This window comes from Nannobrachium achirus (genome assembly GCF_963921795.1).
Source record: "Nannobrachium achirus genome assembly, chromosome: 19".
Taxonomy (NCBI): domain Eukaryota; kingdom Metazoa; phylum Chordata; class Actinopteri; order Myctophiformes; family Myctophidae; genus Nannobrachium; species Nannobrachium achirus.
The window spans coordinates 34,663,633-34,679,724 of NC_137826.1; the positions used below are offsets into that span (position 1 = coordinate 34,663,633).

General features: G+C 46.3%; 1 protein-coding gene across 1 annotated transcript in view; it reads right to left on the minus strand.

Annotated features, from left to right (window-relative positions):
- Nucleotides 1–3,207: 3,207 nt before the first annotated feature.
- dchs1b (dachsous cadherin-related 1b) overlaps nucleotides 3,208–16,092 on the minus strand; it is a gene marked incomplete at both ends in the record, with an annotated part of 122,104 nt that continues 109,219 nt past the window's right edge. The window contains 10 exons of the mRNA XM_080749052.1: nucleotides 3,208–5,246; nucleotides 5,363–5,772; nucleotides 6,824–6,995; nucleotides 8,065–8,206; nucleotides 9,656–9,942; nucleotides 10,493–10,623; nucleotides 11,353–11,504; nucleotides 11,736–11,947; nucleotides 12,316–12,429; nucleotides 12,702–13,101. Of these exons, the coding sequence (XP_080605178.1) occupies nucleotides 3,208–5,246; nucleotides 5,363–5,772; nucleotides 6,824–6,995; nucleotides 8,065–8,206; nucleotides 9,656–9,942; nucleotides 10,493–10,623; nucleotides 11,353–11,504; nucleotides 11,736–11,947; nucleotides 12,316–12,429; nucleotides 12,702–13,101 (4,059 nt within the window). The remainder of the gene's footprint in view (nucleotides 5,247–5,362; nucleotides 5,773–6,823; nucleotides 6,996–8,064; nucleotides 8,207–9,655; nucleotides 9,943–10,492; nucleotides 10,624–11,352; nucleotides 11,505–11,735; nucleotides 11,948–12,315; nucleotides 12,430–12,701; nucleotides 13,102–16,092) is intronic.

Consider the following 16,092-nt stretch of genomic DNA (forward strand, 5'->3'; position numbering starts at 1 on the left):
ACCATGCTGGATGCGGGGGTCTCTTTCCATGGCTCTCTGCCCCCAGAATGCCTGCTGCGAGTCTGGCCAGCGCTACGTTGCACCCCCGTCCTCCCCATCCCCTGCTAATAGCCTTTTAATGAAGGCCAACTTCGCGGCTTTGCAGGGCTACCTTTGAAAAAGTCGAATGAACAGATAACTGGGCCACTGTTTAGTTGTAATAGCTTTTTAATTCCTCACTGGAGCGCTCCGTTCTAATTCTAAAGGAAAGACAGAAAACGAAAGAGAAAAGTCAAGACTCCGATTTGTCAAAAAAGATCAGTAGGAATTTATTATGTGCTGTGGTAAATACATTGTACAGCTCATTTTGCGTGTCGCTTCGCTGCACGCGCAGTCACTGTCAGCCCCGTCCAACTAGCCTCCAAGTGGAGGTCCGCCAACAATGAAATGTTTCTGAGACATGATGTCATTGGTTCGGCCAGTTGAACGCTCAGTGACGTGATGGGTTTGGGCTCATGGCATTTATTATTATACTGCAGCTCTGTAGCCGAACCAGGGGCCAGCTTCGCATGAGGCAGTCAGTGATGTGATGTGATGTGGAAGAAGCAGCAGAGGTATTGCAGAACCCAAACCATCCCTTGATAATAAGAGATGATGATCTGATCATCGTAATCCCAACCTACGGATTCAGAACCAGAAGGCTGAATGCATGCATGGAGAGGGGTGGTACACTCTGTTAAAAGCCTCCCTGCCTCATGCTGCACAAGCAGATGTCCAGGATAGAAGCCACACAATGGAGGCACAGAGAGAGGAGGACACTTAATGAGATACACACACATAGAAGCTGGAAGGAACTCCCTCCATGCTTCCATGAGAGACAGAGATCTGGAAATATGTATCATAGAAATAAAATGCAAAAAAACAGAGGTAACATAGAATGTACTGTAATGATACTGGAATTGTTTTTTTTGGGATACTAAGTCATACATTCAACACGACTCATGCATTCAAAACTTTTAGAAATGTTCACTTTCCACCTCTCTGGCTCATGTGCTGCATTTCACCATGTCATGATTTGTGCTCTCTGACAGCCCAGTGAGCCCACACTGCAAAAACTATTTTATTTTTTTTGCCAGTGGAAACATATTTTCATTTGTATATATGGCCACTTCAAATACATTTTCTCACATGGGAGTTTCCAAAACATATTCTTTGGGGCATTTCTTTGAATATTCTGGATCGCATTTTATTTCCATGTTGTCAAGGTGAACCACTTCACAGTAAAAAGGTTTGAAGATGAATGACACAGCTGACTTTAGGAAGCACTTCATACGAAGACACAGAGGTGATCAAAAAACTGCGTTCTCCCTGAATGCCGAAGGGCATGTGCACTGTTTAACACAACTGTACAACCAACACGAACGGCTCATTCTATACTTTGTCACATGACCCTCTTGCTTAAAGATAAAGAATATCTATTTTCAACCCCACAAAAAGTTTCTATATTACCTTTTTATAACGTGGTTCCTGACGTGGTTAGGGCAAACTGTCTAAGGTTTGTCTGTGTGTTTGTGTCATTGTGTGTACTGTATGTGTCTGTCCGAATTTTGAGACTACTTCTTCCGCATAATTCCCGATATGGTAGGCACAGCCTATCATCTGCTTCCATCTGATTCTGCACTGTAGAACTGTAGTAGGCCAAGGATCTAAATCCCCAAATATTTTTCACATATTTTGAATTTATTGTTTTGTGTACACAGTACATGTACCGTACATGTATATTTTTTCCCACGTTTTCTCTCATCTATCATCTCAGATCCACCTCCCCAACGTTCCTCCATATTTGGGCAAAACTGACGTCATGAATATGTTGTTGTTAGACCCCATCATAAAAAACTTCATTTGTATCGAACAGTTGACAAAAGGGTCACAAAGTATAAATTAAGCTCTCAGTGCAGACAGAGTCTGGCTACATAGTGTTCAGATTGACAAACATTGTTCCTGATTTTGATCTTGTCTAAACATTTTCCAAATGATCTCTGCTGTTATTTTGGATGATCTACAATTTGACAAAAAAAGCCTTTTAAAATAACAATACAGCATAGTGAGAGCTGAGCATGATTCCCTACTGTCGAACTATGGCAGTAGATTTTCTTCTCATATAAATAATAAAAACAAAACCGTCTCCTCCTCACTCACTCAAGAACAGTCACGAGAAAACACAGGGTCCCTACAAACCTAACGGCAGGAGACTCATACACACCATAGCTAGCATACAGTACATACAAATATACACATATGTAAATACAATGAAAAAAACTATAACCTCTCCTTGTGGTTTAATGGCATTTTAAGGGGAAAAAAATTCAATATAAAAATATATAAAAATAACAGGCGTGAAAATAAAAGAAGTGTCATCTGAAATGAGAAAGAAATAAAACAATAATCTCAGTTGCTGTTCTGTAATTCGATGCATTGTGCATCGTCGACATATTTTTTTGAACACATCGTTTGATTTATCTTGTCCTTTAGCATTCACAAAAGAATGTGTTCAGCAGCCATTTTGAAAGCAGCTCTACGTGGTGAGTTCAATACTGGAGTGTAAAACGTCCACAGACACAAGGACAGGAACAACATCCTTAGCTCTCTGGCCAGCCAGCGAGGCGATGTGAGAAATAAACTACACGTTTATCTACAGACTGAGGCGTCTCCGACTGAAGGGCGTGGCGTGTGTACATCCCGGCAAAGATGTCAGTTCATCTCTTCTGTATCACCCTTGTTCAGTTCTTTAGAAACCTGCGTCATTATGGACATGAGAGGGTTTACCCATGCCCATGTTCCACCTCTGTACAACGATACGAGAGACAGACAGAAATCCTTTTTAAAGAATGGAAATCTGTTACTGGGAGAAGCGCGAGCATGTCATTAGTGTTTATGTTCCAAAATCCACATCTGGAAATTTATGGAATGGACTATCACTCACTCACAGGAGACCAGTCAATGGTCAAATTGTGGCCAACCGTTCGTTCTTACACGGAAACAAATGTTACTATTTCATAGATTTTTGAAACTGTCAGTAACACGGTAGTAAAAGTTCTCTTACTACAAGGACAGTAAGACAGTTACCCTCACCTATAACCTCACTCGTGTTTCTTCTGTCACAATGAAGAGGCCACTTGAGTTTTCCATCGATCTGCAATATTTATTTCGATCTACTATGTTTTACTCTTATATCCTCATCTCATGATCAGGGCTCTGGTCCAGTGAGGGCTCCCTGGTGCTAATCATAGACGCAGAGGGGCCTTGGTTGACTCCGAAGGGAGACACGGCGGGCGATCGAGCTGCCAGGGGGGAGAGGGAGGGCGAGAAGCTGGGTGACATGGCCGCTGACGAGATGGAGCCCTCGTGGCTGATAGGAGACCTACGCAGCGAGGCCAAGTGTGGGAATGTCCGTCCAATCACAGGGACCTTAGGGGGAACGGACATGGCCCCCGGGTGTGCCACAGCCGTGATGAGCGGTGGCGGGTCGATCCGAGGTTTGGGATCTATTTTGGGTTTGGGCTGGAAGGGCTGACGCGGGTTCTGGTTCAGCTGGGCAGTTTCATCCTTCAGCCGGGCGATCTCGGTGAAGACGTTAGCCAGAGGTTGGAACTGAGGGCACCAGTTGAGAAGGTAGTCCCAGTTGTAGCTTCCGCGCAGTTCCTCATCACTGGCCACGATAGCTGTTAGTGAGCCGTCTACAGAGGGTTTGCCATCCTCTGGGAAGGCATAATCCTTAGGCAGGGAGATGTTGAGGCCACGACCCGCCCCCAGATAGCCCCCTCCCTCGTCCCTGTAGACTGGGAGTTGACCAGACAGCAGGGTTCCACTGAGGCTACCTCCCAGCTTCTTCCCTTTGAACCAGGTGCTGCCTTCCAGGGCCGCAGGCTCACAGGAGATGTCAGAGAGCTGGTCGGCATCCTGCTGGATCCCAGAGTCCGGCCCTCTGGCCGAGATGTGCTCCTGCATAGATGAGGTAATGGAGGCCACACGGGGGTACTCATTTATCATCCGGATCTCGTCATCTTCCGCCGCCTCTGCAGAGCCTCTCCCGCTGGAGTGTGATGGGTCCAGGGAGCCCCCTCTGGGGTACTGTCCCCCACCCGCCCCTGTCCCATCCGCAGCGTATCCCGGCAAGGCCTGGTGGTAGATCCTCTCCCCTGCGGAGCCTGACTTGGGATCGTCAATATTCTGCAAGGCAGTTCCCGAAGCGACTGTTCTGTTCCCAGTGTCCTGGGCTTTCTTCCTGCGACGTGACTTGACCAGGAACACCACGACCGCCATGACCACCAGGAGCACGATGACTCCCAGGGACACGGCGATGACACTGACCAGGAGGATGTTCATGTCGGGAGCCACACCGAAGTTGGTACTGGTGACGTCGATGGAGACCTGGGCTGTTGCGGTGCGAGATGTGTCCAGTGGGCTGTGGGCTGCCACCTCCATATTCATCAGTCGGGTTTCCCGTTTGGCGCGTCCCCCACTGCTACTGCCAGAGCTGTCCATCTTTAGGAAGATGACACCGGTGGTTTTGTTGACATCAAAGTATGGAGACACGATAGGTAGGGAGTAGAGCACGATGCCATCCACGCCTCCATCCTCGTCGTTGGCCAGAACCTGGCCGATGCTCTGGCCTTTCTTTGCCCCCTCTGGGACTTCAAAGGAGAAGTCGAGGGAACTGAACAGTGGGTCGTACTCGTCCTCGCCTGTGACGAATACCTGCACAGTCACAGTGGCCGAGTGGTTGCCTGCATCCACTGCCAAAGCTACAAAGTTAAAGGAGTTGACCTTCTCGAAGTCAAAGGACATTTTGGCTCTGATCTCCCCCGAGTTCTGGTCCACAATGAAGCTGTCTTTCCCTGGCCCGGACCGCTCCAATACGTAGTACTTCAGCTGGCCGAAGACCCCTGTGTCATGGTCTATAGCATGGAGGACAGTCACGGCTGAGTTGACCGGCTGGTTCTCTCGGATACTGGCAGTCAGCACTTCCACCGGGAAGAATGGATGGTTGTCATTCACGTCTTTCACATCTATCATGACAGGAGCCAGGGCAAAGTGACCCTGGCCATCCGAGGCCTGGATGATGACAGCGTGGGTAGGCTGGTGCTCGCGATCGAGTGGCCGCTGAAGTCGCAGGGCCCCTGTCCACTGATCCACAATAAACAAGGCCATCTCATCCCCGGAGCTAATGGTGTACTGGACCTCTGCGTTGGGTGCCGAGTCTGGATCTGACAAAGGAGAGAGAAGAGAGCAATACATTTACTGTGACACACGTGAAGGGAAATAGATCATTCAGGATGTTATGAGTACATTTGATATCTTAACATCAAGCGCTTTCACTCACCTGTGGCAGTAAGTCGTATGATCTCAGTACCAGCGGCAGCCCCCTCGCTCAGAGAAACTGTGTACTCTGCTCTGCTGAACACTGGCGGGTTATCGTTCACATCGCCAATTGTTATCACTGCAGCAACACTGGAGCTCCGCTGGGGCATGCCGCGGTCCGACACCACCACCGTGAGGTTGTAGAGCTGCATGGCTTCGAAGTCCAGCCCCTCGGCCAACAGCAGCGTTCCGACAGTTTGGAAGCCCCGCCCCTCCAGGAAGCGCACGCTGCTTTCGATCTGGAACGCGTTCCCCTCATTCCCGCTGGCAATGGCGAAATCAAACCCACAGTTCTCTCGGGAGAGGTCACTGTCGAAGGCCTCGAGGGTCAGAATGGTTGCCCCGGGGATGGCATCTTCGGAGACCGTGGCCCTGAAAACAAAGATACGTTTAATCATTACAACAGTACATACTGTACCTCTGGAATATTATCTTATCGTATTTCCACTTTTTCCCATTTGTTTTTTCTTATTGTCTCCACCAGCCGAAAGGCATGAGGATTTAGATAAGATTGCCTTCCAAAGTTTGCAGAACTGCTCCATTTTGAACAAAATGCCTCAAATCAGGAATACAGTGTGCGATTTCCGTCACATCCGATTTTGCACACACATTCCCACTAGGCCGAAGAAGACATTTCACTTAAACATTTTCACATCCGCCTCATGGTGACGCTATAACATGCTGATTTGTGTTTTTACCTATAACTCCACCGATCAGTGTAAAACGTTCTATGCGCACTCCTTAGAGACCAAGGAAAAACCTTTGCCCTGCATTTTTCAAATCTGCCTTTTATAGCGCCATCAGGAGGCCGACTAATGTAAAAAACATTTCTTTGTATTACTCAGATGTATTACTTCAGACTTTATCCAAATTTCACACAACTCAGTACACATGATCTCTATAGTCATGTGATGAAGACGGATATCTTTGCTTTTTCATATTCCATTCTGATTGGCCAATATTGGCTTCCAGAGTTTGCAGGATTGGTCCGTTTTGAACAAAATGCCTCAAATCATGAACACAGCTTGATATTTCGGTGAAATTTTGCACGCACATTCCCACTAGGTCAAGGAACAAATGCCACCCTTTTCACATTGGCCTGTTATAGCACCACCAGTAAGTCAACTTTCGCGAAACACATTTTTAGAACAAAATGCCTCAAATCATGAATAATGCAGTGTCTACAAAAAAGACATGCCACCCTTTTTACTTTGGCCTATAGATAGCATCTGACCTGGTGGAGACCTGTGCTCGGAAGAGCACTGCTTCTAGTTTCCATTATATTTTCTGTCCATCTATTTATTGTAGCTTTATCTCAAACGCGATTATTTTCATTCTGAGTTATGTTCTCGTCTCGTCTCATCTCATCTCATGCCCTAAGTGCAACATATTTCCATGTTCAGATCATCATAAAGTCACTGACCTGTACTCTGACTGGTGGAAGACAGGAGCGTTGTCATTAACATCAGAGATCTGGACCTGAACAGTGGTGAGCGAAGAGAGGATGGGGGAGCCTCCGTCTCGAGCCTCAATCACAATATTGACTGATGGGCGCTCGGGGTCAAACTCTGCTCTCTGATTGATGAACAGGGTACCTACATAGGCAGACCGCAGAGAGAGTTATAGGCTCAGACATTAAAGCTGTGCACCTACTGCAGCCTAATGTGACTTGGACAAATTCAATCAGACAAAAACATTCACATTCATAAGCCGATTTTGTGTTCATACATTTGATAAATTTATAGGAACATGCACCTTTTGTCATCCATATCTACACAGTAGACTCTTTTCACAGTAACCATTTAATAAATACATAAATGTTAATTGTTTCACTAATTTTTTCACTGACAAAAACTAAATAAAAAGAACTAAGCTGTGGTGACTAAAACTAAGACTAAACTAAGACTAAATATATTGACAATTTCAACAAAATAAAAACTAGACCAAAACGTTAGGGAGGGACTAGTGGAGAAGAATTAAGTAATTTTATGTTTGGTTGCTCTCAGGTGTCTGCGACGCGTTGTGAGCTTGTAGATCTGCTATTTTCAGCAAGTGTAAAATCAGTCATTACGATGCCATCAAGGCCTGCCAAAATACATTTTAGTCGACTAAATCAACTGTAGATTTAGTCCCCTAAAATCTTATGATATTTAGTCGCCTAAAATTAGACTAAAACTAATACTTTTCAGGTGACTAAATTATGACAAAAACGAACTAAATTTTTATTCAAAAGACTATGACTAAAACTAAATCAAAATTAGCTGTCAATAACAATGGACAGTTCAACCTCGCCTCAAGCCAGCCTGATCTGATGCATCTTAGGAGCAGTACTCATAAGGCATGAAGAAAGAAGGCACTGGAGCAAAACTCGTACAATGAATGAATTAATCTTTATAAACAGGGCGCAGATTTTTTTACAACGTTTCAATGTTAATACATCTTCATCAGGTCAGGACCTGACGAAAATATGTATTGCATAGTTTTACTGAGGTTAGGGTATAAATAAGGTTTAGTCTTAGTTACTGGATCTCTTCTCCACTCCATAACATTTTAGTAGTTTTAGTATTTGAACCTAGGTCAGATCAGGGTGAATTATCTGCTGGAGCCACCAGGGTGTTGTATGTTAAATTGAAGTTAAATCAAACCATGCTTGTGGAGGCCTACCATTACTGGGGTCAATATAGAAGCCCTCCTGGGTAGATGACATCACCCTGTAGGTGATCTTCCCGTTCTCTCCTGAGTCCCTGTCAGTTGCTGTTACCGTGACAACAGGACTGCCTGGTGGCGTGTGCTCAGGCAGAGTTACCTGAGGAAAAGGAAATTTGAAAGAATAACAGTTAATGCGTCACAAAAAAACGAAAAGAAAACAACTTTTAACGGAACCCATCAATAATCAAATTTCCAGTTCCGTCAGTGAAGCGGTGAGGTTGGAAAATTAGATTTTATATCCTAGTTCCTGTTATTCTTGAGCCTGTGCTAACACTGAGGTCATTTCCTGAGACACAGTAGTAAATATTACGAGTTCATCTCTGCAGCTTTTCCCCCGGCTGAGACACATTCTTGAGATTAGCCAGTTAACTATCATCACCCCCACTGTGAATGTGTGTGTGTGTGTGTGTGTGTGTGTGTGTGTGTGTGTGTGTGTGTGTGTGTGTGTGTGTGTGCGCGCGTGTGTGTGCGTGTGTGTGCGTGTGTGCGTGTGTGCGTGTGTGTGTGTGTGTGTGCATGTGTGTGCGTGCGTGTGTGTGCGTGTGTGTGTGTGTGTGTGTGTGTGTGTGTGTGTGTGTGTGCGCGCGTGTGCACACAATTTTTTGCATGCGTGCGTGCAACCAGGTATGATGAATGTGTGTCTACTGTCTGTGCCAGAATGTGCACTGTACTGTATGTGTATGCATGGCTGTTTATGTAAATTATGTGATTCCCCTGGGAAATATTAGCCTCTGGGGCTAAATCACTCCTCTGACTATCAAATTTAACAAGGTGTGAAGACCTGGGAAAGCTCAGGGTCTGCTGTGCATGCAGGGAATTCACGGTTGCACCATGCTGCAGGTGCTATGGACTACAGAAATCAGCTTTCATCCTTCAATGACTATAAGTACAAATACACCTCTGCTAATTATGGTAATTAGAGTGTAATTTCTTCTCCCGTTCACAAGTAGTAAACACCAATGACGTGCCGCTTGGTTTCCAGTCCCTAATGAAAGCCACATAGCCTTGGTTATCTGTTTTTCTAATGACCACCGTAGACCAGACAATCGAGATGCTGGTTGTGCGCAATGATTCAAGCAAAACTCTAATTTGACCTCTACATGTGTCTGCAGCGGTGAAATCACTTAGTTGAAAAGTCACTTAAAGTAAGTTAAAATGCACTCATTTTTGTTTGAAAACACATTATTTAACCATCATGTCGTAAAATGAAAGGATGTTATACTTTGATTTAGAGAGCACAAAGGAGCTTCCTGCCTTTGTCAAGCATTAGGACTAGGGTTAGGACTAAAGAGTAGGATATTTGTTCTGAACATTTAAATAAACACATTGACTGCGTTTACATGGACCCTAATATTCCATTATTCAGAATGACAGCCCGATCAGAATAAAAATGCCTCACGTAAACACCTCAATTGTAAGAGAATATTCCGATCCGGTCTGATAGGAAGGAATTTTCATTCTTGTTGAAAGAACAAGAAAAGAAAATGTATCTCTGATCTGAATGATTGATTACAATCTGATTGAAATCACTATCACTCCCTGGTACCTGATAGAGGTCTTGAGTGAATGTGGGTGTGTTGTCGTTTATGTCTTCCACCAGGATGGTAATGTTGGCCTCGGTGTGGTGCTGGGAGTCCGTTGCTCTGACGGTCACAGTGTACCAGGTCTTCTCTTCGAAGTCCAACGGGGCAGTGAGGGACACTCCCCCGCTGTAGCGATGGATCCCAAACTTGCCCAAGGACGACGGGTTGAGTTGCAGTGTGTAGGACAGAGCCGGGCTGGAGTCAACATCATTACCGGTCACCAGGGTGATCTCTGTACCAATCAGTGTGTCTGAGAGAAAGAGGGGAAACAATACGAAAGCATTATTCATTTGTTGTTTGGCTTCAATGATTTTTGGTATTGTTCTGACAAGAGAACTTAAAGTTTCAAATAACATTGTTTTTTTTTGTGTTTTTGTTTTTTCAGGACCCTGGCAGACAGTTGTCCCTTTGCAAACTTGGAATTTGATATTTGGAATAGCATACTATTTGTCTTTTATTTAAAAATTGTCTTCACTCATGGGGCAACTAGTCAGGCTACAAACTAATCAAAGGCCTGGGAAAATAGATGATAGATGAACAGTAGTACATCTCAGGTTGTTGTTTTCCAGAGAGTGGGACCATAGTGACTAAATGTACCATCAACATATTTAGTGGACTTGAACAGTGATCTGTTGAGCTTTTTTTCACCCCTGGCTGCAGTATTTTAAAACGAGCTGTAGTCTTCCAACAGTCTTTTTGGGAAGTCCAGCAAAAAGGGCATTACAGTAATCTTACCTGACAAATGCATGTAATGTTAATAAGACAAAGCAATGTTGTTATCATAAGCATCGTACACTTACTCTCTGGGATGTGAACTTCCCGGGGCAAGGGGATAGTGGGGCTGTTGTCGTTTTGGTCGACAATGATCACTGTCAGTGTGGCGGAACCAGCCAATCGGGGACTGCCTCTGTCGGTTGCCGTGACTACAAGCCTGTGGGCACGAAAAACAAAATATCAAGATTGTTTTCTGAGAGAATTTCTTCTCTTATTGCCTCCCCACAATTACGTCAGTTCAAAGGCAGCATTTTCAAAGGGATATGAAGGAGAAGAGGAGGAATAGGGGAAGAGCCATATATCACTCCTCTCTTCTTCCTTTTCTCTCTGAAATGTTATCAAAGGAGAACACGTCATCCGTCATGTCATGTTGAATGACGGGCGGCTCTCTGGGAATTAAAAAGCATTAAATCATGACTCGGCTCTAGGACCCCTTTTCTTGATTTACACATTGATGTATGCCCTTACAGGGTAACGACAGATACATTGTTGCGAAAGCAACACACCGAACATTATGAAAATGTCACGGGAAACAGCAGTTGATTTAAAAGGTCTAAAATTGCGACTTGGCAGTCCGTTCCATCTGGCATGCAGATATGGGTTAGCAGTGGTGCGAGTCCATCCAGTGCATCCTATCAGCCTCACCAGCTATCTAAACACAAAATATCTCAGCAAGGCGGATTTACGATGCGTGTGCTATTTCTTACGTGTTTATGTGCTACGTGTTTACATAAAATATACACTTTTCTTTTCCTGCACAACAGTTTGTTCCTTGCAGACTTTGTATATCCACGGAGCATAAAACCAATTCTTAACTCATTGAAATGACAAAAGCAACAACAAAACCATTGGTGGTTTGGTTTTCAAACCACAGATCTGTTCTCACTTGGTCTGGGTCCAAATCTCACGGTCCATTATGGCCGACGTGGTGATGCTTCCCGTCACCGGGTCGATCTTGAACAAGCCGCTCATGCCTGACGATTGGATAGAGTAGGTCACCTGACCATTCTGGCCCTGGTCTACATCTTCAGCCACCACCTGGGTTGAGGAGAGAGGACAAGAATGTATGAGTACACTTCACTACAAACCCCAACTAACTAATTCCCATTAGAGTAATATCAGTCTTTTACAATCTGTGCCACTTTTTGGACTTTCAACATAATGTTTTAGCGATAGGGGTCAATGTTTAGCTGTCAAACCATAGCAGATTGCCTGCGTTCATCCTACTGTCCATCCATACCTGAATGTGAATTATTGAGTAATGAGTACCTGTATGATGGGCGTTTCATATCCCTGTGCCTCTCTCATATAGGCCACGTAGTTCTGAAGCTGGAAGCGTGGGAGGTTGTCGTTGACATCCTGGAGAATGAGGTTGACGGCCATGAAGGAGGTGGAGGACACCGTCTCAGCCTTCACCACTAGCCGTAGCCTGGGCGTGTCCTCAAAGTCCAGCCCCTTGGAGCTCTGCACCTGGATTTCACCTGGAAGACACAGTGGAGACAGGAATAAGACACGCACAACTGAATGTTTAATGTGAGGATGAATGCATCAATGCAGATTACATACTATAATACAAGGGTCTTCAACAGGGGGTCCGGGACCCCCTAGGGGGTCCTCAGAGTTACTACAGGGGGTCCTCCAAATCTTTGTGTGATAGATTTTTTTTCCCCCTTTTTTATATTATCCACTTGAACCATAGTGTCCATATTCTGAGAACATTAGCCGAAAATTGCAGATCTACAAGCTCACAACTCCTCACGCTGCGAGGCGTTATGTGAGCTACCAAGTATAAATCAAGGGTTAATATCTGAGGAAGCAGAGAGGTATGTTTTCAATGGGATAGCCTCACCTGTTGAGGAAGTGATGCTGAAGCCCTGCCTTTTGTTACCACTGAAGATGGTGTAGCTGATGCCTTTACGCGTGCCGTCTGGGTGCTGGGCCTGAGCCTGGGCCACTGTGGTACCTGCATCCAAGGAAATGGGTACAGAATACAGATATGATACGCAGAAAGATACAGAGAGGGCAGGTAAGATGAGGTACGGTAAGGTGAGAAAGGTGAGATAAGACGAGACAGAAACGTGATAATAAGTTATAAGATAAATCAAAATATGACACAAAATAAAATAGACAGGATTAGGATTATGGAGATAAGATGTGCCTTTAATGTTCTTCATCGATTGCTAAGGGGCATTTCAGTCATTGTCACAAACAGGGAAAATCCAACAGAATAACAACCTTTGACAGCGTTTTCCTGTATGCTGACGTCCCTGGCGTTTCTGGAGAAGCGGATGCCGCTGTATTCCACCTCCCTGACATAAATAACCACCACCCCCTGGGAGGACTGTGCGGGGCTGCCCTGGTCCATGGCCTCCACGATCAGCGTCCTCTGTGTCTGGCTCAGCCCCCCCAGGGGCTCGGTGGCCTGGATCTCCCCCGTCAGCGAGTTGATGCTGAAGCCCTTCACCGGCGCCGCAAAGCGGTAAAAGACGGAGCCGTTGGCTCCGAAGTCCTTGTCCTCGGCCTTCATGGTGGCCAGGACACGCTGCTTGGACCGGCTGCTGGACACCTCGATGACCAGCGGGTCCTGAATGAAGAAGGGAGCGTTGTCGTTGACGTCCAGGATGGTGACGGTCACCTGGGAGAGGGAGAGGGAGAGGGAGAAGGACAGAAAAGAGGGAGTTACAGATACAATGTGTATACTATTGCACCAGTAAGACTCCCTAATCGGGAGATAAGCGACCGTCAGGTCGCAGCGTGAATTTAGGGCAAAATCTGTAGGAGCAGTGTCCAAAAATGTTTTTGAAAAAATCGGCCTAATGGTGGCGCTATATAGGACAGATCCATGTTGATGACATGAGTGTAGACATACTGTGTACGGATTTGCGTGATTTTAGGGCAAAATGTGTAGGAGCAGTGTCCAGAAATGTGTTTGAAAAAATCGGCCAGATGGTGGCGCTATATGGGACAGATCCATGTTGAGGACATGAGTGTAGACATACTGTGTACCGATTTGCGTGACTTTAGGGCAAAATCTGTAGGAGCAGTGTCCAAAAATGTGTTTGAAAAAATGGGCCTGATGGTGGCGCTATATGGGACAGATTCATGGACGCGTGGGTACCGGCCCCGGCTCTCCTGGTCGCTCCTAGCCCGAGTTACAGCATTTTATGTGCGCTGCAGTGGCGGGGGTCCTCCACTAGGGGCATCCATTCTGGAGCACCAGGAGTCGGTGGTCCCCGGGAATTCCCCGTGAACAGCCCTGTTTGGGTGGTCATTTGGTCATTTTTGCACTTTTTGGTGGCGGTGGAAGGGGGTCCCTGGGGGTCCCTGGAGTTCCTCCAGGGGTCCCTGGTGGGGTGGAGGTTGTGGATTGGCAGGTAAGGAGTGTGTGTGCAAAGTTTGGCATGGATCGGGGCAACAGTGGCGGAGATATGAGTTGGGGAAAAGTGTGACATGACGGACAGACTGACTGACAGACTGACTGACAGACTGACTGACTGACTGACTGACAGACAGCCGGTGGAGGTTTTGGTAGTAAATGCGACCTGACGGTCGCAATAAAAAGCCCTGACAGATGTTTTGTCTTGTGGAATCCAAAAGAGGTGAAACAAGGCTGTTCGTTCAGCAACTGGCAATCGTTTTAACACATACGATTTAATTACAGCATTCCTTTTTTTCCCATAAAGTTAGATCAGCTAATTATAGTTTCACCCTTTTTCTCCCAATTTAGTCGACACCAACGATCCCTCCCACACATTTCTCTTATGCCACTGCTGTTGTACCGTACTGGCTCACCTGCCTGAGGAGGACCCACCGGGAGGATGATGCACCTCTGTCCTACTCCTCCTACCACTGGTTCCCAAACACTGGGTTGGGACCCGTTTGTGGGTCGCGGACACATTTTTATGGGTCCCTTAATTTTTTTTGTTTCCTACATTTTGTTTTTTAATTGTTATTATTTCAAAACGTTTTCAAAAAATATTCTCAAAGAAGCAGTAATTTAACAAATTAATAAAATAAATTCCATAAAATAGCCGATCAACAAGCTCACAACGTGTCGTTTGTAGATCTGCTATTCTCACTAGTTTGGGTCCCGGGAAAACGTCTAATTTCTCTTTTGGGTCTCAAGCTGAAAAGATTAGGAACCACTGGTCTATACAAACACAATCCATACTATAGATGCTCTTCCAAGCAGGATGGCACCACGTGGATGCAAACCCCTAGACGATGCACACACAGGTACTTTACCCCTGCACCACTCGAGTGCGCCTCAATTTCAGCATTCATGATTCAATAGTTTTCCATTTATCAAGGTTGTCTAGAATCTCAGTGTATAAAGGACAGGGTGTGTGTGTGTGTGTGTGTGTGTGTGTGTGTGTGTGTGTGTGTGTGTGTGTGTGTGTGCGTGCGTGCGTGCGTGCGTGCATGCGTGCGTGCGTGCGTGCGTATATATATATATATATACTTATATATATATATGTCACGGTTAGATAGAGAAACGGTTAGATAGAGAAACGGAGCGCTCGCCGTGCCGCACGGGGCGGAACAAGCGGTCGCCACAACAACGTCCTCCAGGCGGAGCGGCTCGATTGTCCACGACATTGCAAGCGGCGCGAAGGCCAGCGGACCTTGGTCCTGCTCTTCGCCCCCGAGCGCCGCAGGCGCGAGTGGCCGCGAAGAGCGGGCCAGGGCCGCGCGGCCGGCGGAGCGCCGCGCGAGTTACGAAGCCGTGGTGAATGCAATCGTTATATTTATGCCCAGGCTAGGCTAGGCTAGGCTAGGCTAGTAAATAAAGAAAGAGAGTCGCAAACGAGTGACGTCAGCGCCTTCACTAGTGAATGGCTGTCGTCGCCATCTGGTGGTGATTGGTGTGTGGTGAACGACAAAACAAGCGCTCTTACCACAGTCTAACCGAGTTACCCAAACTAACCGTAACATATATATATATGTCACGGTTTGTTAGAGAAACAGGACGGTCGAGAAACGGAGCACTCGTGGTGCCGCACGGGGCGGAACAAGCGGTCGCCCACAACAACGTCCTCCAGGCGGAGCCCCTCGATTGTCCACGACATTGCAAGCGGCGCGAAGGCCAGCGGACCTTGGTCCTGCTCTTCGCCCCCGAGCGCCGCAGGCGCGAGTGGCCGCGAAGAGCGGGCCAGGGCCGCGCGGCCGGCGGAGCGCCGCGCGAGTTACGAAGCCGTGGTGAATGCAATCGTTATATTTAAACGCTCATAGTAAGCTAATGGCTAAGCTAATGGCTAAGCTAATGGCTAAACACCGCCCAGCTAGGCTAGTAAATAAAGAAAGAGAGTCGCAAACGAGTGACGTCAGCGCCTGCACTAGTGAATGGCTGTCTATGGGCTGTCGTCGCCATCTGGTGGTGATTAGTGTGTGGTGAACGACAAAACAAGCGCTCTTACTCTTACCGTCCTGAGTTACCCAAACATACTGTAACATATATAGATATTAAGGGTGGGGAAGTTAACGCGATATTAACTAATTAACGCAAAATCCTTTTATCGGCGATAATATTTTTAACGCGCGATTAACGCGGTGATTTTTGCCCCCGGGTGCAGTGAGTTTTGAGCCTCGGTGCACCCCGTAGTCAGGAAGCGAATGCAGCCTCAGA